Source organism: Coregonus clupeaformis, chromosome 18, assembly GCF_020615455.1.
Source record: "Coregonus clupeaformis isolate EN_2021a chromosome 18, ASM2061545v1, whole genome shotgun sequence".
NCBI lineage: Eukaryota > Metazoa > Chordata > Actinopteri > Salmoniformes > Salmonidae > Coregonus > Coregonus clupeaformis.
The window spans coordinates 28716119-28740978 of NC_059209.1; the positions used below are offsets into that span (position 1 = coordinate 28716119).

General features: G+C 44.6%; 1 protein-coding gene across 1 annotated transcript in view; it reads left to right on the forward strand.

Moving 5' to 3' along the window:
- Positions 1–21494, forward strand: part of LOC121530667 (electrogenic sodium bicarbonate cotransporter 4-like) — a 67653-nt gene extending 46159 nt beyond the window's left edge. Inside the window, exons 19-27 of the mRNA XM_045226836.1 lie at positions 2245–2358; positions 2944–3105; positions 3468–3646; positions 8973–9045; positions 9320–9388; positions 11652–11825; positions 18903–19088; positions 19238–19296; positions 20831–21494. Coding sequence (XP_045082771.1) covers positions 2245–2358; positions 2944–3105; positions 3468–3646; positions 8973–9045; positions 9320–9388; positions 11652–11825; positions 18903–19088; positions 19238–19296; positions 20831–21002 — 1188 coding nt within the window. The 3' untranslated portion in view covers positions 21003–21494. The remainder of the gene's footprint in view (positions 1–2244; positions 2359–2943; positions 3106–3467; positions 3647–8972; positions 9046–9319; positions 9389–11651; positions 11826–18902; positions 19089–19237; positions 19297–20830) is intronic.
- The last annotated feature ends 3366 nt before the right edge of the window (positions 21495–24860 follow it).

Consider the following 24860-nt stretch of genomic DNA (forward strand, 5'->3'; position numbering starts at 1 on the left):
TGTCTCTGTCTGTGTCTGTCTGTGTCTCTGTGTCTCTGTCTGTTTCTCTCTGTGTCTCTGTGTCTGTGTTTCTGTCTGTGTCTCTGTCTGTGTCTCTGTTTCTGTCTCTGTGTCTGTCTATGTCTCTGTCTGTGTCTGTCTATGTCTCTGTCTGTCTCTGTGTCTGTGTCTGTCTGTGTCTCTGTCTCTGTGTCTGTGTCTCTGTCTGTGTCTCTGTCTGTGTCTGTGTTTCTGTCTCTGTGTCTGTCTGTGTCTCTGTCTCGGTGTCTGTGTCTGTGTCTGTCTGTGTCTCTGTCTCTGTATCTGTCTTTGTCTCTGTCTCTGTCTCTGTCTTCTGTGTCTGTGTCTCTGTCTGTGTCTGTGTCTCTGTGTCTTTCTATGTGTCTGTCTCTGTGTCTGTGTCTCTGTCTATGTCTATTTGTGTGTCTGTGTCTCTGTCTGTGTCTCTATGTCTGTGTCTGTCTCTGTGTCTCTGTATGTGTCTGTGTGTGTGTCTGTGTGTGTATGTGTCTCTGTCTCTATCTGTGTGTCTGGCTCTGTGTCTGTCTGTGTCTGTGTCTGTGTCTCTGTCTGTGTGTCTGTGTCTGTCTCTGTGTCTGTCTCTGTCTCTGTGTCTCTGTCTGTGTCTGTCTGTGTCTCTGTCTCTGTCTCTGTCTCTGTGTCTGTCTATGTCTCTGTCTCTGTCTCTGTCTCTGTCTGTGTCTCTGTGTCTGTGTCTCTGTGTCTGTCTGTGTCTCTGTCTCTGTATGTGTGTCTGTCTCTGTTTGTCTGTCTGTGTCTGTGTCTCTGTGTCTGTCTGTCTGTGTCTCTTTCTCTGTCTCTGTCTCTGTCTCTGTCTCTGTCTCTGTGTCTGTGTCTCTATCTCTGTGTCTGTTTCTGTCTTTATCTCTGTGTCTGTTTCTGTCTCTGTCTGTGTCTGTGTCTCTGTCTGTGTCTGTCTACGTCTCTGTCTCTGTGTCTCTGTCTCTGTCTCTGTCTCTGTGTCTCTGTCTCTGTCTCTGTCTGTGTCTCTGTGTCTCTGTCTCTGTCTCTGTCTGTGTCTCTGTCTCTGTATGTGTGTCTGTATCTGTTTGTCTGTCTGTGTCTGTGTCTCTGTGTCTCTGTGTCTCTGTGTCTGTCTGTGTCTCTGTCTCTGTCTCTGTGTCTGTGTCTGTGTCTCTGTCTCTGTCTGTGTCTCTGTGTCTGTGTCTGTGTCTCTGTCTCTGTCTGTGTCTGTGTCTGTGTCTGTCTATGTCTCTGTCTCTGTCTCTGTCTCTGTCTCTGTCTCTGTCTCTGTCTCTGTGTCTGTGTCTCTGTGTCTCTGTGTCTGTATGTGTCTCTGTGTTTGTCTCTGTGTCTCTGTCTCTGTGTCTGTGTCTCTGTCTGTGTCTGTCTATGTCTCTGTGTCTGTGTCTCTGTGTCTCTGTCTGTGTCTGTCTGTGTCTCTGTGTCTCTGTCTGTTTCTGTCTGTGTCTCTGTCTCTGTGTCTGTGTTTCTGTCTGTGTCTCTGTCTGTGTCTCTGTTTCTGTCTCTGTGTCTGTCTATGTCTCTGTCTGTGTCTGTCTATGTCTCTGTCTGTCTCTGTGTCTGTGTCTGTCTGTGTCTCTGTCTCTGTGTCTGTGTCTCTGTCTGTGTCTCTGTCTGTGTCTGTGTTTCTGTCTCTGTGTCTGTCTGTGTCTCTGTCTCGGTGTCTGTGTCTCTGTCTCTGTATCTGTCTTTGTCTCTGTCTCTGTCTCTGTCTTCTGTGTCTGTGTCTCTGTCTGTGTCTGTGTCTCTGTGTCTTTCTATGTGTCTGTCTCTGTGTCTGTGTCTCTGTCTATGTCTCTTTGTGTGTCTGTGTCTCTGTCTGTGTCTCTATGTCTGTGTCTGTCTCTGTGTCTCTGTATGTGTCTGTGTGTGTGTCTGTGTGTGTATGTGTCTCTGTCTCTATCTGTGTGTCTGGCTCTGTGTCTGTCTGTGTCTGTGTCTGTGTCTCTGTCTGTGTGTCTGTGTCTGTCTCTGTGTCTCTGTATGTGTCTGTGTGTGTGTCTGTGTGTGTATGTGTCTCTGTCTCTATCTGTGTGTCTGGCTCTGTGTCTGTCTGTGTCTGTGTCTGTGTCTCTGTCTGTGTGTCTGTGTCTCTGTCTGTGTCCCTGTCTGTGTCTCTGTCTCTGTCTGTGTGTCTGTGTGTCTGTCTGTGTGTCTGTCTGTGTGTCTGTCTGCGTGTCTGTCTGTGTGTCTGTCTGTGTCTCTGTCTGTTGCTCGGTCTTTGGCTTCTGTAAACAGCTGCGGAAGCTCATCAGTGACTTCTCCATCTTCATGGCCATAATGACCTTTGTGGGTCTGGACAGGTTAATTGGGCTCAAAACCCCCAAGCTCATCGTTCCCACAGAGTTTAAGGTAAAGAAACAGGTTTCATATATTAGTTTTGTTCCTGACCATACCCTGGGCATAAACCTAATATTGAGTGTAGAAAACATTATGAACACCTGCTCTTTCCATGACATAGACTGACCAGGTGAATCCACGTGAAAGCTTTGATCCCATATTGATGTCACTTGTTAAATCCACTTCAATCATGAAGTTTTTAAGCCTTGAGACAATTGAGACATGGATTGTGTATGTGTGCCATTCAGAGGGTGAATGGCCAAGACGAAAAATGTAAGTGCCTTTGAACGGGGTTTGGTAGTAGGTGCCAGGCGCACCGGTTTGTGTCAAGAATTGCAATGCTGCTGGGGTATTCACGCTCAACAGTTTCCCGTGTGTATCAAGAATGGTCCACCACCCAAAGGACATCCAGCCAACTTGGAAAGCACTGGAGTCAACATGGGCCAGCATCCCTGTGGAACGCTTTCGACACCTTGTAGAGTCCATGCCCCGACGAATTTGACGCTGTTCTGAGGACAAAAGGGGTGTACATGTTTGTGTTTGTCCTTTAATCAAGGAATGATCATTCTGACACTGTCATTTACTGACTCCCTTTAGCCCACACGTCCAGACCGCGGTTGGATAGTGCTGCCGTTTGGGAAGAACCCATGGTGGGTGTATGTGGCCAGCTTCGTCCCTGCTCTCCTGGTCACCATCCTCATCTTCATGGACCAGCAGATCAGTGCTGTCATTGTCAACCGGAAGGAGAACAAACTGAGGGTACTCGGGTGTTTTTATTGATTTATTTCACCTTTTTTATCCCGGAAGTCCCATTGAGGTCAGGTCTGGTTGCACTCTATTATATACACAGCCAAGCCTGTCATAGTGAAGACTTTGATAACTAGTTTAACCTCAGCTTTTGGAGAACACAATGGGCATCACACATGTTATTTGCCATGATGAGCCATTTATATTGGAGATAAGACATGTGCTTGTAAGAGTAGAATCTAGTTCCTAGGCCCTTAATTGGGCTCTGGTGTCATGTTAGGGCCTACAGTGCATACTTAATGGGACAGTTACCTCAATGACATCCTGCAGTGTGAGTTCATGTCCTACTCTACTCTGTGTGTCCCTCCCTGCAGAAAGGGTGTGGCTACCACCTGGACCTGTTCTGGGTGGGTGTGCTGATGGCTGCCTGCTCCTTCTTGGGCCTGCCCTGGTATGTGGCCGCCACTGTCATCTCCATCGCCCACATTGATTCACTGAAGATGGAGAGTGAGTCCAGCGCCCCTGGGGAGCAGCCTCAGTTCCTGGGTGTCAGGTGAGGGAGCACAGAGAAGAAACAATAGAGTGTGACTATAGACCAGTGGTATTCAAACATTTTCAACTGGGACCCCATTTTTTCCGGCAGAATTTTGCGTGACCCCAATCCACGTCAAATTTATTGGCACAACCTTAAAATCTGTACATTTCAATTTTTACATCAACAAATAACCTTCAGTTCATTACATTTGAATCTCTTATCAAAATGAAAAGAAACAATAACTACATGTACGCAATAACATTGTATTTTTCTAGTTATCTTTCTCAAAAACATTTGTTCCCTCGGTCGCGACCCAGACTTTGAATACCACTGCTATAGAGGATATACAGGACAGGACAGGCAGAGCTTGTCGGCTGTCTGTTACAGATGGAAAGGTTTGCTGGTAGTCATCCTCTCTCTCTATCTCTCTCTCAATTCAATTTCAATTTCAATTTAAGGGCTTTATTGGCATGGGCAACGTATGTTAACATTGCCAAAGCAAGTGAAGTAGATAGTAAACAAAAGTGAAATAAACAATAAATATTAACAGTAAACATTACACTCAGAAGTTCCAAAAGAATAAAGACATTTCAAATGTCATATTATGGATATATACAGTGTTGTAACAATGTACAAATAGTTAAAGTACAAATGAGAAAATAAATAAACATAAATATGGGTTGTATTTACAATGGTGTTTGTTCTTCACTGGTTGCCCTTTTCTTGTGGCAACAGGTCACAAATATTGCAGCTGTGATGGCACACTGTGGTTTTTCACCCAGTAGATAAGGGAGTTTATCAAAATTGGGTTTGTTTTCGAATTCTTTGTGGATCGCTGTAATCTGAGGGAAATATGTGTCTCTAATATGGTCATACATTTGGAAGTGCAGCTCAGTTTCCACCTCATTTTGTGGGCAGTGTGCACATAGCCTGTCTTCTCTTGAGAGCCAGGTCTGCCTACGGCGGCCTTTCTCAATAGCAAGGCTATGCTCACTGAGTCTGTACATAGTCAAAGCTTTCCTTAAGTTTGGGTCAGTCACAGTGGTCAGGTATTCTGCCACTGTGTACTCTCTGTTTAGGGCCAAATAGCATTCTAGTTTGCTCTGTTTTTTTGTTTGTTCTTTCCAATGTGTCAAGTAATTCTCTTTTTGTTTTCTCATGATTTGGTTGGGTCTAATTGTGTTGTTGTTGTTGTTGTTGTTGTCCTGGGGCTCTGTGGGGTCTGTTTGTGTTTGTGAACAGAGCCCCAGGACCAGCTTACTTAGAGGACTCTTCTCCAAGTTCATCTCTCTGTAGGTGATGGCTTTGTTATGGAAAGTTTGAGAATCACTTCCTTTTAAGTGGTTATAGAATTTAACGGCTCTTTTCTGGATTTTGATAATTAGCGGGTATTGGCCTAATTCTGCTCTGCATGCATTATTTCCTCCCGAGTGGCGCAGTGGTCTAAGGCACTGCATCGCAGTGCTAGCTGTGCCACTAGAAATCCTGGTTCGAATCCAGGCTCTGCTGTAGCCGGCCGCAACCGGGAGACCAATGGGGCGGCGCACAATTGGCCCAGCGTCGTCCAGGGTAGGGGAGGGAATGGCCGGCAGGGAGGTAGCTCAGTTGGTAGAGCATGGCGTTTGCAACGCCAGGGTTGTGGGTTTGATTCCCACGGGGGGCCAGTATGAAAATAAAAAAGAATAATGTATGCACTAACTGTAAGTCGCTCTGAATAAGAGCGTCTGCTAAATGACGTAAATGTAAATGTAAATTTGGTGTTTTACGTTGTACACAGAGGATGTTTTTGCAGAATTCTGCATGCAGAGTCTCAATTTGGTGTTTGTCCCATTTTGTGAATTCTTGGTTGGTGAGCGGACCCCATACCTCACAACCATGAAGGGCAATGGGTTCTATGACTGATTCAAGTATTTTTAGCCAGATCCTAATTGGTAGGTCAAATTTGATGTTCCTTTTGATGGCATTGAAGGCCCTTCTTGCCTTATCTGGAAGATCGTTCACAGCTTTGTGGAAGCTACCTGTGGCGCTGATTTTTGTCTTCCTAAGGTTTACTTTCAGGGCCCTGGTCTGACAGAATCTGGGCAGAAGATCTAGGTGCTGCTGTAGGCCCTCCTTGGTTGGTGACAGAAGCACCAGATCATCAGCAAACAGTAGACATTTTACTTCAGATTCTAGTAGGGTGAGGCCGGGTGCTCTCTCTCTCTGTTTCTCTCTCTCTCTCTCTCTCTCTCTCTCTCTCTCTCGATCGCTCTGTGTGTGTCTCTCTCTCTGTCTTTCTCTCACAGCAACTACAGTGTGAGGTGATAGGAGGATTTACACCTTCAGCTGAAGCTGCCATTCATTTTCACGGCTCTTACACACACACACACACACACACACACACACACACACACACACATACTGCAATACATCTTCACAGCTTTTGGTTTGCCGTACAGCATCAGGTGAAGAGGACAGGAAAAATAATTTGGGAGAAGTGCTGTTAACAGCCTTGCTATTCTATTCCCATGTACCGTCAAATCTTGGGTGAGAACCTCCTTCCCTCAGCCAGGGCATTGAAAATGGGTCGTGGATGGGTATTCCAGCATGACAATGACCCAAAACACACGGCCAAGGCAACAAAGGAGTGGCTCAAGAAGAAGCACATTAAGGTCCTGGAGTGGCCTAGCCAGTCTCCAGACCTTAATCCCATAGAAAATCTGTGGAGGGAGCTGAAGGGTCGAGTTGCCAAACGTCAGCCTCGAAACCTTAATGACTTGGAGAAGATCTGCAAAGAGGAGTGGGACAAAATCCCTCCTGAGATGTGTGCAAACCTGGTGGCCAACTACAAGAAACGTCTGACCTCTGTGATTGCCAACAAGGGTTTTGCCACCAAGTACTAAGTCATGTTTTGCAGAGGGGTCAAATACTTATTTCCCTCATTAAAATGCAAATCAATTTATAACATTTTTTACATGTGTTTTTCTGGATTTTTTGTTGTTATTCTTTCTCTCACTGTTCAAATAAACCTACCATTAAAATGATAGACTGATCATTTCTTTGTCAGTGGGCAAACGTACAAAATCAGCAGGGGATCAAATACTTTTTCCCCTCTCTGTATATGTTGAAGAGGGTGGGGCTTAAACTGCATCCCTGTCTCACCCCACGGCCCTGTGGAAAGAAATGTGTGTGTTTTTTGCCAATTTTAACCGCACACTTGTTGTTTGTGTACATGGATTTTGTAACGTCGTATGTTTTTCCCCCAACCCCACTTTCCATCAATTTGTATAGCAGACCCTCATGCCAAATTGAGTCAAAAGCTTTTTTGAAATCAACAAAGCATGAGAAGACTTTGCCTTTGTTTTGGTTTGTTTGTTTGTCAATTAGGGTGTGCAGGGTGAATACGTGGTCTGTCGTACGGTAATTTGGTAAAAAGCCAATTTGACATTTGCTCAGTACATTGTTTTCACTGAGGAAATGAACTAGTCTGCTGTTAATGCAGAGGATTTTCCCAAGGTTGCTGTTGACGCATATCCCACGGTAGTTATTGGGGTCAAATTTGTCTCCACTTTTGTGGATTGGGGTGATCAGTCCTTGGTTCCAGATATTGGGGAAGATGCCAGAGCTAAGGATGATGTTAAAGAGTTTAAGTATAGCTAATTGAAATTTGTGGTCTGTATATTTTATCATTTCATTGAGGATACCATCAACACCACAGGCCTTTTTGGGTTGGAGGGTTTGTATTTTGTCCTGTAGTTCATTCAATGTAATTGGAGAATCCAGTGGGTTCTGGTAGTCTTTAATAGTTGATTCTAAGATTTGCATTTGATCATGTATATTATTTTGCTGTTTGTTCTCTGTTATAGGGCCAAAAAGATTGGAGAAGTGGTTTACCCATACATCTCCGTTTTGGATAGATAGCTCTTCGTGTTGTTGTTTGTTTAGTGTTTTCCAATTTTCCCAGAAATGGTTAGAGTCTATGGATTCTTCAATTACATTGAGCTGATTTCTGACATGCTGTTCCTTCTTTTTCCGTAGTGTATTTCTGTATTGTTTTAGTGATTCACCATAGTGAAGGCGTAGGCTCAGGTTTTCTGGGTCTCTATGTTTTTTGGTTGGATAGGTTTCTCAATTTCTTTCTTAGGTTTTTGCATTCTTCATCAAACCATTTATCACTGTTGTTACTTTTCTTTGGTTTTCTGTTAGAGATTTTTAGATTTGATAGGGAAGCTGAGAGGTCAAATATACTGTTTAGGTTTTCTACTGCCAAGTTTACATCTTCACTATTACAGTGGAACGTTTTGTCCAGGAAGTTGTCTAGAATGGATTGAATTTGTTGTTGCCTAATTGTTTTTTGGTAGGTTTCAACACTACTTTCCTTCCATCTATAGCATTTCTTAATATTATTCAGTTCCTTTGGCTTTGATGCCTCATGATTGAGTATTGCTCTGTTCAAGTAGACTGTGATTTTGCTGTGGTCTGATAAGGGTGTCAGTGGGCTGACTGTGAATGCTCTGAGAGACTCTGGGTTGAGGTCAGTGATAAAGTAGTCTACAGTACTACTGCCAAGAGATGAGCTATAGGTGTACCTACCATAGGAGTCCCCTCGAAGCCTACCATTGACTATGTACATACCCAGTGTGCGACAGAGCTGCAGGAGTCGTGACCCGTTTTTGTTGGTTATGTTGTCGTAGTTGTGCCTAGGGGGGCATATGGGGGAGGGAATGCTGTCACCTCCAGGTAGGTGTTTGTCCCCCTGTGTGCTGAGGGTGTCAGGTTCTTGTCCAGTTCTGGCATTTAGGTCGCCACAGACTAGTACATGTCCCTGGGTCTGGAAATGATTGATTTCCACCTCCAGGATGGAGAAGCTGTCTTCATTAAAGTATGGGGATTCTAATGGGGGGATATAGGTAGCACACAGGAGGACATTTTTCTCTGTTGAGATCATTTCCTTTTGAATTTCTAACCAAATGTAAAATGTTCCTGTTTTGATTAATTTAATAGAGTGAGTTAGGTCTGCTCTATACCAAATTAGCATACACCCTGAGTCCCTTCCCTGTTTCACACCTGGTAGTTTGGTGGATGGGACTACCAGCTCTCTGTAACCTAGAGGGCAACCAGTGGGTCCGTCTCCTCTATACCATGTTATACCATCTGTATTTCCGATTTCTTTGGAGAAGTCCAGATTCCTGCTCTTTAGGCCAAAGGCAGATGACCTCAGGCCTTGGATATTCCAGGATGAAATAGTGAAGGCTTTGTGTTCCATAAAGTGTCTAATGTTGTTGGTTGTTGGTCTCTCTCTCTCTCTCTCTCTCTCTCTCTCTCTCTCTCTCTCTCTCTCTCTCTCTCTCTCTCTCTCGTACAGGGAGCAGAGACTGACAGGGATTCTGGTGTTTGTTCTCACTGGAGTCTCCATCTTCCTGGCTCCCATTCTACAGGTCAGTCAAATATGATAATTTCCTCCGACCTAAACTAGGATTATGGATGAAGGATAACAGTGGCAGCGCCCCAAATCTTACCCTATTCCCTATATTGTGCACTACTTTTGACCAGAGACTTATGGACCCTGGTCAAAAGTAGTGCACTGAACAAGGAATATGATGCCAGTGTGTTTTCTATACCACCAAATGCCATTACAAGGGATCAACAGGATTATGTGTTGATGTTGTCTATGTAGTTTACATGTGTGTTCTCCCTCTGGTCCACCCACAGTTCATACCCATGCCAGTGCTCTATGGTGTGTTTCTCTACATGGGCGTGGCATCTCTCAGTGGCATTCAGGTATGTATAGACCAGAAAACAAAGTCGACAAATCAAATCAAATCATGCAATGCAAATAGTCCGGGTCGCCATTTCATTAGCTGTTCAGGAGTCTTATGGCTTGGGGGTAGAAGCTGTTTAGAAGCCTTTTGGACCTAGACTTGGCGCTCCGGTACCGCTTGCCGTGTGGTAGCAGAGAGAACAGTCTATGACTAGGGTGGCTGGAGTCTTTGACAATTTTTAGGGCCTTCCTCTGACACCGCCTGGTATAGAGGTCCTGGATGTCAGGAAGCGTGGCCCCAGTGTTGTACTGGACCGTACGCACTACCCTCTGTAGTGCCTTGCGGTCAGAGGCCGAGCAGTTGCCATACCAGGCAGTGATGCAACCAGTCAGGATGCTCGTGATGGTGCAGCTGTACAACTTTTTCAGGATCTGAGGACCCATGCCAAATCTTTTTATTCTCCTGAGGGGGAATAGGCTTTATCGTGCCCTCTTCATAACTGTCTTGGTGTGTTTGGACCATGATAGTTTGTTGGAGATGTGGACACCAAGGAACTTCAAGTTCTCAACCTGCTCCACTACAGCCACGTTGATGAGAATGGGGGCGTGCTCGGTCCTCTTTTTCCTGTAGTCCACAATCATCTCCTTCGTCTTGATCACGTTGAGGGAGAGATTGTTATCCTGGCACCACACGGCCAGGTCTCTGACCTCCTCCCTATAGGCTGTCTCATCGTTGTCGGTGATCAGGCCTACCACTGTTGTGTCGTCAGCAAACTTAATGATGGTGTTGGAGTCGTGTCTGGCCATGCAGTCATGGTTGAACAGGGAGTACAGGAGGGGACTGAGCACTCACCCCTGAGGGGCCCCTGTGTTGAGGATCAGCGTGGCAGATGTGTTGTTACCTACCCTTACCACCTGGGGGCGGCCCGTCAGGAAGTCCAGGATCCAGTTGCAGAGGGAGGTGTTTAGTCCCAGGGTCCTTAGCTTAGTGATGAGCTTTGAGGGCCCTATGGTGTTGAACGCTGAGCTGTCGTCAATGAATAGCATTCTCATGTAGGTGTTCCTTTTGTCTAGGTGGGAAAGGGCAGTGTGGAGTGCAATAGAGATTGCATCATCTGTGGGTCGGTTGGGGCGGTATGCAAATTGGAGTGGGTCTAGGGTTTCTGGGATGATGTTGTTGATGTGAGCCATGACCAGCCTTTCAAAGCACTTCATGGCTACAGACGTGAGTGCTACGGGTCGGTAGTCATTTAGGCAGGTTACCTTAGTGTTCTTGGGGACAGGGACCATGGTGGTCTGCTTGAAACATGTTGGTATTACAGACTCAGTCAGGGACAGGTTGAAAATGTCAGTGAAGACACTTGCCAGTTGGTCAGCGCATGCTCGGAGTACACATCCTGGTAATCCGCCTGGCCCTGCGGCCTTGTGAATGTTGACCTGTTTAAAGGTCTTATGGAGGGCGAGGGCGAGGGCGAGGGCGAGGGAGAGGGAGAGCTTTGTACGCGTCTCTGTGTGTGGAGTAAAGGTGGTCTATTGTTTTTTTTCCTCTAGTTGCACATTTAACTGGTGGTTTGTGTCAAATCAAAGTCTCATGGCATGGGGTTCTTACTCCGGCATGAATTTGAAATGTCATTACATTCTCTGTGATGTGGTTATTTTCCTTATGAGAATGTGTTTGTCTGGAGGGAAGGTAACTCTGTATTCTAGAAGCATCTAAGCAGCAATTGGAGGTGCATTTTGATGAGGGTGTTAGCTAGGCTGCTCAGAGTAGAGCTAGGGGCTCAGTGGGGGGCTCAGTGAGTCTGTCTGGACCTGTGTGTGTGTGTGTGTGTGTGTGTGTGTGTGTGTGTGTGTGTGTGTGTGTGTGTGTGTGTGTGTGTGTGTGTGTGTGTGTGTGTGTGTGTGTGTGTGTGTGTGTGTGTGTGTGTGTGTGTGTGTGTGTGTGTGTGTGTGTGTGTGTGTGTGTGTGTGTGTGTGTGTGTGTGTGTGTGGCGGGTTCCATGAAAGTATAAACGGAAATATGTGACAACAAGCTTATTGTCCTGAATCCATAAACGGTTGGTAGAGCATGGAGCTTGCAATGCTAGGGTTGTGGCCGTGGGTTTGATTTGACCAACCATATGAAAATGTATGCACGCATTACTGTAAGTCGCTTTGGATAAAAGTGTCTGCTAAATGGCATATATTACTTGGATAAAACCTCAGAAATGGGAATAATGCATGCAGTGATGTGTGTGTGTGTTTTCATTGTCCTCATTGTGTCTCCCCGTCACTCCTCTGTAGTTCTGGGAGAGGATCAAGTTGTACATGATGCCATCCAAGTACCAGCCAGACTTCCCTTTCCTGCGTCATGTGCCTCTGAGGAGGGTCCACCTCTTCACCCTGGTCCAGATCATCTGTCTGGCTGTCCTCTGGGTGCTCAAGTCCACCGTCCTGGCCATCCTCTTCCCTGTTATGGTATTATTCATGACTCGCTTTTGATTGGAACAAGCATTAATGCAGGGGTGTCAGACTCGTTCCATGGAGGGCAGAGTGTCTGCTGTTTTTTGCTATTTCCTTTCCATTTGTGTCTAATTAAGACCTAGACAAGCAGGTGAGGGGAGTTCTTACTAATAAATCACCTTAACTGATCAGTCAAGTACATGGGAGGAGCGAAAACTTGCAGACACTCAGCCCTCCATGGATTTAGTTTGACCCATGCATTAATGCATAAAAAAATATTACTTAGATGTATTACCAGCAGTCACAACGGCCGTGTTTCGGGATACATTTAAGCACCCATCAACATACAAATGACCTGATAGGATGTAAATGCTGGATACTTATGAATCCAAGATGGCGTAGCAGTGTGGTTGTGTTCTTTGTTGTGTGTCCGTGTAAATAGCCCGTTTTTTTGTATTTTTTGGTATTTTTCGTACATATTTCCCTATCACACTTTTCATCCGTCTACTAAATATACTTTCCTGCAACCCACCTCACTCAATGTGGAACGGATTCTATTATTTACTCACCTTTATCTAGAATCTCCAGTTGAAACTAGCTAGCCAGCTAACTAGCTACTTGCTATTAGCCACCGTTAGCGGTTTTCACCCAGAACATCTGATTTTCTGCCGGAATAACTGAATCACTGGACCCTAACACCGGATCGCAACTAGCTAGCCGCAACCGAATGGATGTTACTGTAGGCTAATCACCACTGCCCCCGAAGCAAGCACCAGTTAGCCTTGAGCCAGGCCCATATCCTGGCTATCTACCTCTTTGTTTACCGGACGGGAGTAGCCAGCTAACTAGCTACAGTGGGGAAAATAAGTATTTAGTCAGCCACCAATTGTGCAAGTTCTCCCACTTAAAAAGATGAGAGATGCCTGTAATTTTCATCATAGGTACACGTCAACTATGACAGACAAAATGAGAATTTTTTTTCCAGAAAATCACATTGTAGGATTTTTAATGAATTTATTTGCAAATTATGGTGGAAAATAAGTATTTGGTCAATAACAAAAGTTTCTCAATACTTTGTTATATATCCTTTGTTGGCAATGACACAGGTCAAACGTTTTCTGTAAGTCTTCACAAGGTTTTCACACATTGTTGCTGGTATTTTGGCCCATTCCTCCATGCAGATCTCCTCTAGATCAGTGATGTTTTGGGGCTGTCGCTGGGCAACACGGACTTTCAACTCCCTCCAAAGATTTTCTATGGGGTTGAGATCTGGAGACTGGCTAGGCCACTCCAGGACCTTGAAATGCTTCTTATGAAGCCACTCCTTCGTTGCCCGGGCGGTGTGTTTGGGATCATTGTCATGCTGAAAGACCCAGCCACGTTTCATCTTCAATGCCCTTGCTGATGGAAGGAGGTTTTCACTCAAAATCTTACGATACATGGCCCCATTCATTCTTTCATTTACACGGATCAGTCGCCCTGGTCCCTTTGCAGAAAAATAGCCCCAAAGCATGATGTTTCCACCCCCATGCTTCACAGTATGTATGGTGTTCTTTGGATGCAACTCAGCATTCTTTGTCCTCCAAACACGACGAGTTGAGTTTTTACCAAAAAGTTATATTTTGGTTTCATCTGACCATATGACATTCTCCCAATCCTCTTCTGGATCATCCAAATGCACTCTAGCAAACTTCAGACGGGCCTGGACATGTACTGGCTTAAGCAGGGGGACACGTCTGGCACTGCAGGATTTGAGTCCCTGGCGGCGTAGTGTGTTACTGATGGTAGGCTTTGTTACTTTGGTCCCAGCTCTCTGCAGGTCATTCACTAGGTCCCCCGTGTGGTTCTGGGATTTTTGCTCACTGTTCTTGTGATCATTTTGACCCCACGGGGTGAGATCTTGCGTGGAGCCCCAGATCGAGGGAGATTATCAGTGGTCTTGTATGTCTTCCATTTCCTAATAATTGCTCCCACAGTTGATTTCTTCAAACCAAGCTGCTTACCTATTGCATATTCAGTCTTCCCAGCCTGGTGCAGGTCTACAATTTTGTTTCTGGTGTCCTTTGACAGCTCTTTGGTCTTGGCCATAGTGTAGTTTGGAGTGTGACTGTTTGAGGTTGTGGACAGGTGTCTTTTATACTGATAACAAGTTCAAACAGGTGCCATTAATACAGGTAACGAGTGGAGGACAGAGGAGCCTCTTAAAGAAGAAGTTACAGGTCTGTGAGAGCCAGAAATCTTGCTTGTTTGTAGGTGACCAAATACTTATTTTCCACCATAATTTGCAAATAAATTCATAAAAAATCCTACAATGTGATTTTCTGGAGAAACAAATTCTCAATTTGTTTGTCATAGTTGACGTGTACCTATGATGAAAATTACAGGCCTCTCTCATCTTTTTAAGTGGGAGAACTTGCACAATTGGTGGCTGACTAAATACCTTTTTTCCCCACTGTACTTGCTATTAGCCACCGTTAGCGGTTTTCACCATTGTCCGTGGCCTGCACTACCTACCAGCCAGCTCTAGCCTGGACTATTATCGGTCAGTCTGCACTGTCTGCACAGCGCATTATCGACCCAGATCATATCGGATTTTCTGCCGGAATCACTAAATCACTGGACCTTTAACACCTGATCATCGCAACTAGCTAGCTGCAACCAATTGGATGTTGTTGTTGGCTAATCAGCCTTGAGCTAGCCTCGAGTTAGGCACATCTCCCGGCTATCTACCTCTCCGTCAACCGGACGGGACCTCCTAGAGTGGACACGGAGCCCCGCCGATCCATCACTACTGGTCTGCCGACGTAATCGTCTGTGGTTTCAACAGGCTTCCCGTTGCAACGACCACGAAGATCCATCTGCTAGCCCCGGCCTGCTAGCACACGCAAACAACAGCCGTGCTTCCTGCTCGCTGTGCTTTAGCACCAATTCGAACTGCTCTCGGACTCACATATTGCTGTTCACTGGACCTTATGATCACTCAGCTGCACAGCTAATGCCTGCTGGACTGTTCCTTTACACGGTACCCTGTCCTGTTTATCTCTTTAGCCTCAGCCCAAACTTTCATCACCATTACCAGTTGTTGTCTTAGCTCTCTCTAATAACACCTGTGATTGCTTTATGCCTCTCTCCCCTGTCAATATGCCTTGCCTATTGCTGTTCCAGTTAGTTCTTATTATACAATTTCAGTATAGAACCCCAAGTCATTCTCAAACTGCCTCAAATAGCTCCTTTGTTCCACCCCCCATACACGCCGAGACCGGCTCAATCGGTGCCTCCAGTGATGCTATCTCTTTCATTGTTACCCAGCGCTTAGGTTTACCTCCACTGTACTCATATCCTTCCATATCCTTGTCTGTACATAATGCCCTGAATCTATTCTACAACGCCCGGAAATCTGCCCCCTTTATTCTCTGTACCCAACGCACTAGAAGACCAGTTCTTAAAGCCTTTAGCCGTATCCTTATTCTAGTCCTCCTCTGTTCTTCTGATGATGTAGAGGCTAACCCAGGCCCTGCAGCCCCCAGTATCACTCCTACTCCCCAGGAGTTATCATTTGTTGACTTCTGTAACCCTAAAAGCCTTGGTTTTCTGCACGTTAACATCAGAATCCTCCTTCCTAAGTTTGAGTTATTCACTGCGTTAGCACACTCCGCCAACCCTGATGTTCTAGCAGTGTCTGAATCCTGGCTTAGGAAGGCCACCAAAAATTCAGAAATGTCCATCTCCCAACTACAACATTTTCCGTCTAGATAGAACTGACAAAGGGGGTGGAGTTGCAATCTACTGTAGAGATAACTTGCAGAGCTCTATTGTACTGTCCAGGTCTGTGCCCAAACAGTCCACCTTTCCAGAAAAAAGTATCTCACTGTTGCCGCTTGCTACAAACCCCCCTCAGCCCCCAGCTGTGCCCTGGACACCATATGTAAATTGATTGCCCCCCATCTATCCTCAGAGTTCGTACTGCTTGGTGACCTAAACTGGGATATGCTTAACACCCCGGCCATCCTACAATCCAAACTAGATGCCCTCAATCTCACACAAATTATCAAGGAACCTACCAGGTACAACCCTAAATCCGTAAACATGGGCACCCTCATAGATATCATCCTGACTAATTTACCCTCTAAATACACCTACGCTGTCTTCAACCAGGATCTCAGCAATCACTGCCTTATTGCCTGCGTCCGTAACGGGTCCGCGGTCAAACGACCACCCCTCATCATTGTCAAACGCTCCCTAAAACACTTTAGCGAGCAGGCCTTCCTAATTGACCTGGCCCAGGTATCCTGGATGGATATCGATCTCATTCCGTCAGTAGAGGATGCCTGGTTGTTCTTTAAAAGTGCTTTCCTCTCAATCTTAAATAAGCATGCCCCATTCAAAAAATTCAGAACTAAGAACAGATATAGCCCCTGGTTCTCCTCAGACTTGACTGCCCTTGACCAGCACAAAAACATCCTGTGGCGTACTGCATTAGCATCGAATAGCCCCCGCAATATGCAACTTTTCAGGGAAGTTAGGAACCAATATACACAAGCAGTTAGGAAAGCAAAGGCTAGCTTTTTCAAACAGAAATGTGCATCCTGTAGCACTAACTCCAAAAAGTTTTGGGACACTGTAAAGTCCATGGAGAATAAGAGCACCTCCTCCCAGCTGCCCACTGCACTGAGGCTAGGAAACACTATCACCACCGATAAATCTACAATAATCGAGAATGTCAACAAGCAGTTTGCTACAGCTGGCCATGCTTTCCACCTGGCTCCCACTACCCCGGCCACCAGCTCTGCACCCTCCGCTTCAACTTGCCCATGCCCCCCCACGCTTCTCCTTCACACAAATTCAGACAGCTGATGATCTGAAAGAGCTGCAAAATCTGGACTAGACAATCTGGACCCTTTCTTTCTAAAAATAGCAGCCGAAATTGTTGCAACCCCTATTACTAGCCTGTTCAACCTCTCTTTCGTAACGTCTGAGATCCCCAGAGATTGGAAAACTGCCGCGGTCATCCCTCTCTTCAAAGGGGGAGACACTCTAGATCCAAACTGTTACAGACCTATATCCATCCTGCCCTGCCTTTTGAACGTTTTTGAAAGCCAAGTTAACAAACAGATCACCGACCATTTCGAATCCCATCGTACCTTCTCCGCTATGCAATCCGGTTTCCGAGCTGGTCATGGGTGCACCTCAGCCACGCTCGAGGTCCTAAACGATATTATAACCGTGATCGATAATAGACAGTACTGTGCAGCCGTCTTCATCGACCTGGCCAAGGCTTTCGACTCTGTCAACCACCGCATTCTTATTGGCAGACTAAATAGCCTTGGTTTCTCAAAGGACTGCCTCGCCTGGTTCACCAACTACTTCTCAGATAGAGTTCAATGTGTCAAATCGGAGGGCCTGTTGTCTGGACCTATGGCAGTCTCTATGGGGGTGCCACAGGGTTCAATTCTTGGGCCGACTCTTTTCTCCGTGTATATCAATGATGTCGCTCTTGCTGCTGGTGACTCTCAGATCCACCTCTACGCAGACGACACCATTTTGTATACATCTGGCCCTTCATTGGACACTGTGTTAACAAACCTCCAAACCAGCTTCAATGCCATACAGCACTCCTTCCGTAGCCTCCAACTTCTCTTAAACACTAGTAAAACTAAATGCATGCTCTTCAATCGAACGCTGCTGGCACCCGCCCACCCGACTAGAATCACTACTCTCGACGGGTCTGACCTAGAGTATGTGGACAACTACAAATACCTAGGTGTCTGGTTAGACTGTAAACTCTCCTTCCAGACTCACATTAAGCATCTCCAATCCAAATTGAAATCTAGAATCAGCTTCCTATTTCGCAACAAAGCCTCCTTCACTCATGCTGCCAAACATGCCCTCGTAAAACTGACTATCCTACCGATCCTTGATTTCGGCGATGTCATTTACAAAATAGCCTCCAACACTCTACTCAGCAAATTGGATGTAGTCTATCACAGTGCCATCCGTTTTGTCACCAAAGCCCCATATACTACCCACCACTGTGACCTGTACGCTCTCGTTGGCTGGTCCTCACTACATATTCGTCGCCAAACCCACTGGCTCCAGGCCATCTATAAATCACTGCTAGGCAAATCCCTGCCTTATCTTAGCTCATTGGTCACCATAGCAACACCCACCCGTAGTATGCGCTCCAGCAGGTGTATCTCACTGGTCATCCCCAAAGCCAACACCTCCTTTGGCCGCCATTCCTTCCAGTTCTCTGCTGCCAATGACTGGAACGAACTGCAAAAATCTCTGAAGCTGGAGACTCTTATCTCCCTCACTAACTTTAAGCATCAGTTGTCTGAGCACCTTACCGATCACTGTACTTGTACACAGCCCATCTGAAAGCTACTATGGGGCGGCAGGTAGCTTAGTGGTTAAGAGCGTTGTACCAGTAACCGAAAGGTCGCTGGTTCTAATACCCGAGCCGACTAGGTGAAAAATCTGTCGATGTGCCCTTGAGCAAGGCACTTAACCCTAATTGCTCCTGTAAGTCGCTCTGGATAAGAGCGTCTGCTAAATGACCAATTTATTTTTTTAATTTTTAAATTAGCCCACCCAACTACCTCATCCCCATATTGTTATTTATTTTGCTAATTTGCACCCCAGTATCTCTATTTGCACATCATCTTTTGCACATCTATCACTCCAGTGTTAATACTAATTGTAATTATTTAGCACTATGGCCTATTTATTGCCTTACCTCCATAACTTGCTACATTCGCACATACTGTATATATATTTTCTGTTGTATTTTTGACTGTATGTTTTGTTTACCCCATCTGTAACTCTGTGTTGTTGTTTTTATCGCACTGCTTTGCTTTATCTTGGCCAGGTCGCAGTTGTAAATGAGAACTTGTTCTCAACTGGCTTACCTGGTTAAATAAAGGTGAAATAAATAAATAAAAAATGCTGGTTACTTATGATGTAAATGCTGGTTACTTATGATGTAAATGCTGGTTACTTATGAAGAGCTTTACTTGAATCTTCTTTCGTGTTGATGTTATTTTCTTGTCCCAGAAGTTGAGGATAGTGATCATGTGCTTGTGCGGCCATCAGATCCTGGGGTTGCTTGTGGTGCGTAAGATGCTGGACATGGTGTTCTCTCAACACGACCTGGCCTGGATAGATGATATCCTGCCTGGGAAAGACAAGAAAAAGGAGAAGAAGAAGAAGAAGGGTGATAAAGATGACATGAAGAAGAAAGACAAGAAGAAAGGGAGAGCAGAAGACAGCGAAGACGAGGTGAGAAATGTTAGGTTTTACTGTCACCAACTGGCTGATTTAGAGAAAAACAATCCTTGCTAAATAATGTATTTCTGATGGCTGTGTTTTGTGTGTGTGTGTGGGTGTGTTTGTTTTGTATGTGTGTGCATGTGTGTGTTTGTATACAGGAAAAGTACCACGCGTACTCCAACTGCTCGCCCAGCTCTGAGTCTGACGTGGACCGCAGGTACTGTGTGCTCAAACTACACGTCCCCTACAGTGACCTCCTTCAGCCCGCTGACGCCCAGTCACAGTGGGCTGCTCACTGCCAGCCAGGCAAATACTTCCCCTAATTCATAGATTACATAGACATTAAACATCAGCCTGGCAGATATAAGCAGACACAGAGAAACATGCACGCACGCACACACACACACAGCATCCATAATTCCACACATAATTTCTCACAGACACAGTATTCCGTAGTGTTCTGTCATGGCTGGGCTGAAGTATAAGCTATATCTCAGAGAATATGCCTTCATACCCTTCTCTCCATGCACTTTAATGCAATGCAGATGTTATTTGAGGTTTGCTAAGCAGCCCTTGCTGCTATTTTCCCTGCACTCCTATGTGTTGCGTTATGAAAACGAGTTGTGTAATTTTGTGTCAATGTGTCTCGATATGTGTACACACATCACAGGCACATGCATGTGCATAATTCCAACACACTAGTCATACACTATTTCCTATGTATTCTTACATCCTACTTTTAAGGCACTGGCTTGGTTTATATTCTGTAGAAATGTGTGGCATATTTGAATAGATGAATAAAAGTTTTACATTCTATCTGTATGTAGCAGATAGCAGTATTTGAGAGTGAACAGTGTTTGGTGCACTGTGACCTCATACCACATGCATCAGGCCTTTCTCCGAGTTTTTGGTTGTTTCTTTTTCCTCCGTGTGTTGTTGTATGTACCCAATAATCTAGAAGTCTATCGATGGGTCCCATTCACAAACACCACTGTTTTGTTCTTAGTTGTGTCTTCATCCCGTATAGTTGAATATTCCTCTCCCCTCTTTCCTTTTAGTCATGTTATCTGCATGTTATCTTTGACTCCTTATATCAAATAGAAACTATGATCAAATTCATGTCTGCATTGCTTTTAAGGAAGCATGGTTCAGTATAGGCCTACATATTTGCTAATAATTTTTCTGAAGACTGTGAAATTAGCAGAGGGGAAACTGCAACATAAGGAGAATGTTTGTTTCTTTTACTGTTAGTTTTGCATTTATGCTTCACAAACTGTGCGTTGCATTCCTCCCCACATCTCACATTCCCCATAGGGTGCGAACTAAACCGCAGAAAGGCTTGGAACACTACGGCATAAAGAACAGACATCAATCACATTTGACAGCTAGCCTATCTCTCTGTCATGTTGTTTCACTTTAGTTTGCCCAACCTCTCCTCTAGTCTAGTTCACTCTCTGGTACTTTGCACCAGCTCCAGATTACATCTCACTACTGACTCCCTCCCTGTCTAGCCCAAGGTTACCTTCCCCTCTCCTGTCTCCAGTCCCCCCTCCCTTCTGTGTTTCTTGCCTCTCACTGTGTATGTCATGTTTGTCATTTAGCAGACTCTGTTATCCAAAACGACTTACAGTAGTGCATGTATACATTTTCGAATGGCTGGCCCCAGAGAGAATCGAACCCATCTAAACCACACAGGACATACATACAGGTATGTATGATATGAATGATAACTGGGACTTGCCGTTCCTCAGCATCACCCTGCATCTGAAGATCTCCTGCCCCTCGTCCCCAGCGGTCCCTATGGCCCATGGCCGTGGCATGGCCTTCCCCGTGCCCCAGGTGAAGATCGAGATGGAGTCGGACTACGACACAGACACTGACCACCCCCGCCACAGGGACATGAGCAGCGAAACAACGCTGTAGGCAGTGACTACTGTGTGACAGAGCACAGGCATATGTGGGTCGACCGCAGACGCTGTACAGTACATAGCTGTAGAGCGCTGACCCACTCACACACTAAGACTCTTCTAGAATGCCTGCAGAGGACAGTACAAGGTGGCATGGACTAACAGCATATGACATCTAATGTAAAGAAATTAGCTGCTGGGAATACATGTACAAGGAATAACTTAGCTTGAATGTACAGTATATTTTTACTTGATCTGATTCCTCATATAGCTGTCCATTTTGATGTGTCCAAAAATCGAGCAACAGCTTCTGCTTTTAAACTGTCATAGATATCTCTGTTGAAAACATGTTGACTGTATAATCTTCAGGACACACGTAGCTTTAGAAACAACGTAGAGGGATATAGGAGAAAGGGGGAGTGAAGGATCTCCTCTGTATGTGCTGTATATGAGAATATATTTTGTGTCAAGATATTTATATAAAGATATATATATATATACAGTTGAAGTTGGAAGTTTACATACACCTTAGCCAAATACATTTAAACTCAGTTTTTCACAATTCCTGACATTTAACCCCGTCTTAGGTCAGTTAGGATCACCACTTCATTTTATGAATGTGAAATGTCAGAATAATAGTAGAGAGAATTATTTATTTCAGCTTTTATTTCACATTCCCAGTGGGTCAGAAGTTTACATACACTCAATTAGTATTTGGTAGCATTGCCTTTAAATTGTTTAACTTGGGTCAAACGTTTCGGGTAGCCTTCCACAAGCTTCCCACAATAAGTTGGGTGAATTTTGGCCCATTCCTCCTGACAGAGCTGGTGTAACTGAATCAGGCTTGTAGGCCTCCTTGCTCGCCCTCGCTTTTTCAGTTCTGCCCCCAAATATTCTATAGGATTGAGGTCAGGGCTTTGTGATGGCCACTCCAATACCTTGACTTTGTTGTCCTTAAGCCATTTTGCCACAACTTTGGAAGTATGCTTGGGGTCATTGTCCATTTGGAAGACCCATTTGCGACCAAGCTTTAACTTCCTGACTGATGTCTTGAGATGTTGCTTCAATATATCCACATAATTTTCCTTCCTCATGATGCCATCCATTTTGTGAAGTGCACCAGTCCCTCCTGCAGCAAAGCACCCCCACAGCATGATGCTGCCACACCCGTGCTTCACGGTTGGGAGGGTGTTCTTCGGCTTGCAAGCCTTCCCCTTTTTCCTCCAAACATAACAATGGTCATTATGACCAAACAGTTTTATTTTTGTTTCATCAGACCAGAGGACATTTCTCCAAAAAGTAAGATATTTGTTGCAAACCGTAGTCTGGCTTTTTTATGGCGGTTTTGGAGCAGTGGCTTCTTCCTTGCTGAGCTGCCTTTCAGGTTGTCGATATAGGACTCGTTTTACTGTGGATATAGATACTATTGTACCTGTTTCCTCCAGCATCTTCACAAGGTCCTTTGCTGTTGTTCTGGGATTGATTTGCACTTTTCGCACCAAAGTACGTTCATCTCTAGGAGACAGAATGCGTCTCCTTCCTGAGCAGTATGACGACTGCGTGGTCCCATGGTGTTTATACTTGCGTATTATTGTTTGTACAGATGAACGTGGTACCTTCAGGCGTTTGGAAATTGCTCCCACGGATGAACCAGACTTGTGGAGATCTACAATTTTTTTTCTGAGGTCTTGGCTGATTTCTTTTGATTTACCCATGATGTCAAGCAAAGAGACACTAAGTTTGAAAGTAGGCCTTGAAATACATCTACAGGTACACCTCCAATTGACTCAAATGATGTCAATTAGACTATCAGAAGCTTCTAAAGCCATGACATCAGTTTCTGGAATTTTCCAAGCTGTTGAAAGGCACAGTCAACTTGGTGTATGTAAACTTCTGATCCACTGGAATTGTGATACAGTGAATTATAAGTGAAATAATCTGTCTGTAAACAATTGTTGGAAAAATGACTTGTGTCATGCACAAAGTAGATGTCCTAACCGACTTGCCAAAACTATAGTTTGTTAACAAGAAATGTGTGGAGTGGTTGAAAAACAAGTTTTAATGACTCCAACCTAAGTGTATGTAAACTTCCGACTTCAACTGTGTGTGTGTATATATATATATATATATATATATAGTATTTATTTTTCACAGTTTGTTCATACAGAGATATACTCTGAGTTTACAAAACATTAGGAACACTTTCCTGATATTGAGTTGCACCCCTTTTTGCCCTCAGAATAGCCTCAAATCGTTGGGGCATGGACTCTAATTTTTTGGGGCACTGAGTACATTTCAGGTCTGCTGAGCGCAAACTTGAATGTTGTGAAAATTTTGTTTACTATAAACACTGAGGCTGTACCTGCTTTAAGTTCCAGTTTCAGACAGTGGTCAAGTAGGCTCCTGTGGCTATTTGATCATCATTTAGGCCTACCAGAGTGGGCTACCATAAACAACAATGGATAAAATGCATCCCATAACATTTTAACATGGAAATAGCTGTTCTATCATTCAGCCTACAATAGCAGCCAATGTGTGGTGTTCATTGTAGGCCTACATTCCATGACTTTTGAAAAAAACATGCAGGGCTTGACATTATCCTGTTTATCCACTTGTCCTTCAGACAAGGAAGTGACTGAAAATGTTGTTGTGTTGTTTGATGCAAGAAACCACTTTACAAAATAAAATGCATTATTATTCCCATACCATTATTACAGAAAAACAGAGAAATTATGCTACCCTCTGCCTATTGGCTACTTAGCTTATTCAAGCCCGTCTCAAAATACAACACTGCCCCTTTAAGACAAAAAAAAGCTCTTTACCTGACTTGCTTTTCAAAGACGTCTAGAAATGTACATGTTTTGTGCTCTTGTGGGAAGCAATCACTCCCCCATTGCTAACTACGAATTAGCTATAACTGGGCTAATAACTCACTAACTAGGATATGAACAAATGTGCCCACGTGGCTACATGCAGCTCTGGCTTTGATCGCAAAACAAGCGCATCTACTCACGACCACTCATGCTGTAAACACAGTCATATGTTTGTGTAGAGTACGGGCTGAGTGGTGAGTATCAATGCAATATAATCCTACTCCAATGCTTTCTGCCTAAAACTAAATATCTTGCATACTTAGCTTTGCATAGTTCGTTTTGTTTCGGTATGTTGCATTGAAAGTGGCTAATATTGCGTTGATTCGATCACAATTCCCACGGTAATGGGAAACTTTTGATAGTGTTAACTAAGGGGGAAAACTGTAGAAAACGGAGTGAAGTTCAATCTCCTCCTCTGCGCGGGCTGATATTTCTTCTGCACACACGCGCAGCATAGAGGGAACATTGTCTACAAGATGTCGAAAGCGTTCCACAGGGATGCTGGCCCATGTTGACTCCAATGTTTCCCACAGTTGTGTGAATTTGGCTGGATGTCCTTTGGGTGGTGGACCATTCCTGATACACACAGGAAACTGTTGAGCGTGAAAAACCCAGCAGGGTTACAGTTCTTGACACAAACCGGTGCACCTGGCACCTACTACCATGGTTCAAAGGCACTTAATACATATTTCGTCTTGCCCAGTCACCCTCTGAATGGCACACATACACAATCCATGCCTCAAGGCTTAAAAATCCTTCTTTAACCTCTCCTACCCTTCATCTACACTGGTTGAAGTGGATTTAACAGGTGACATCAATAATGGATCATAGCTTTCACCTGGATTCACCTTGTCAGTCTATGGCTTGGAAAGAGCAGGTGTTCTTAATGTTTTATACACCCAGTGTATAGTAAGTATAAAGTATAAGGTCCAGGATAACTAAGTGCAATCGAGAATTTCAATGTCAGTGATTGTAAAAATGGCCTGCCTTTTCATGTGACA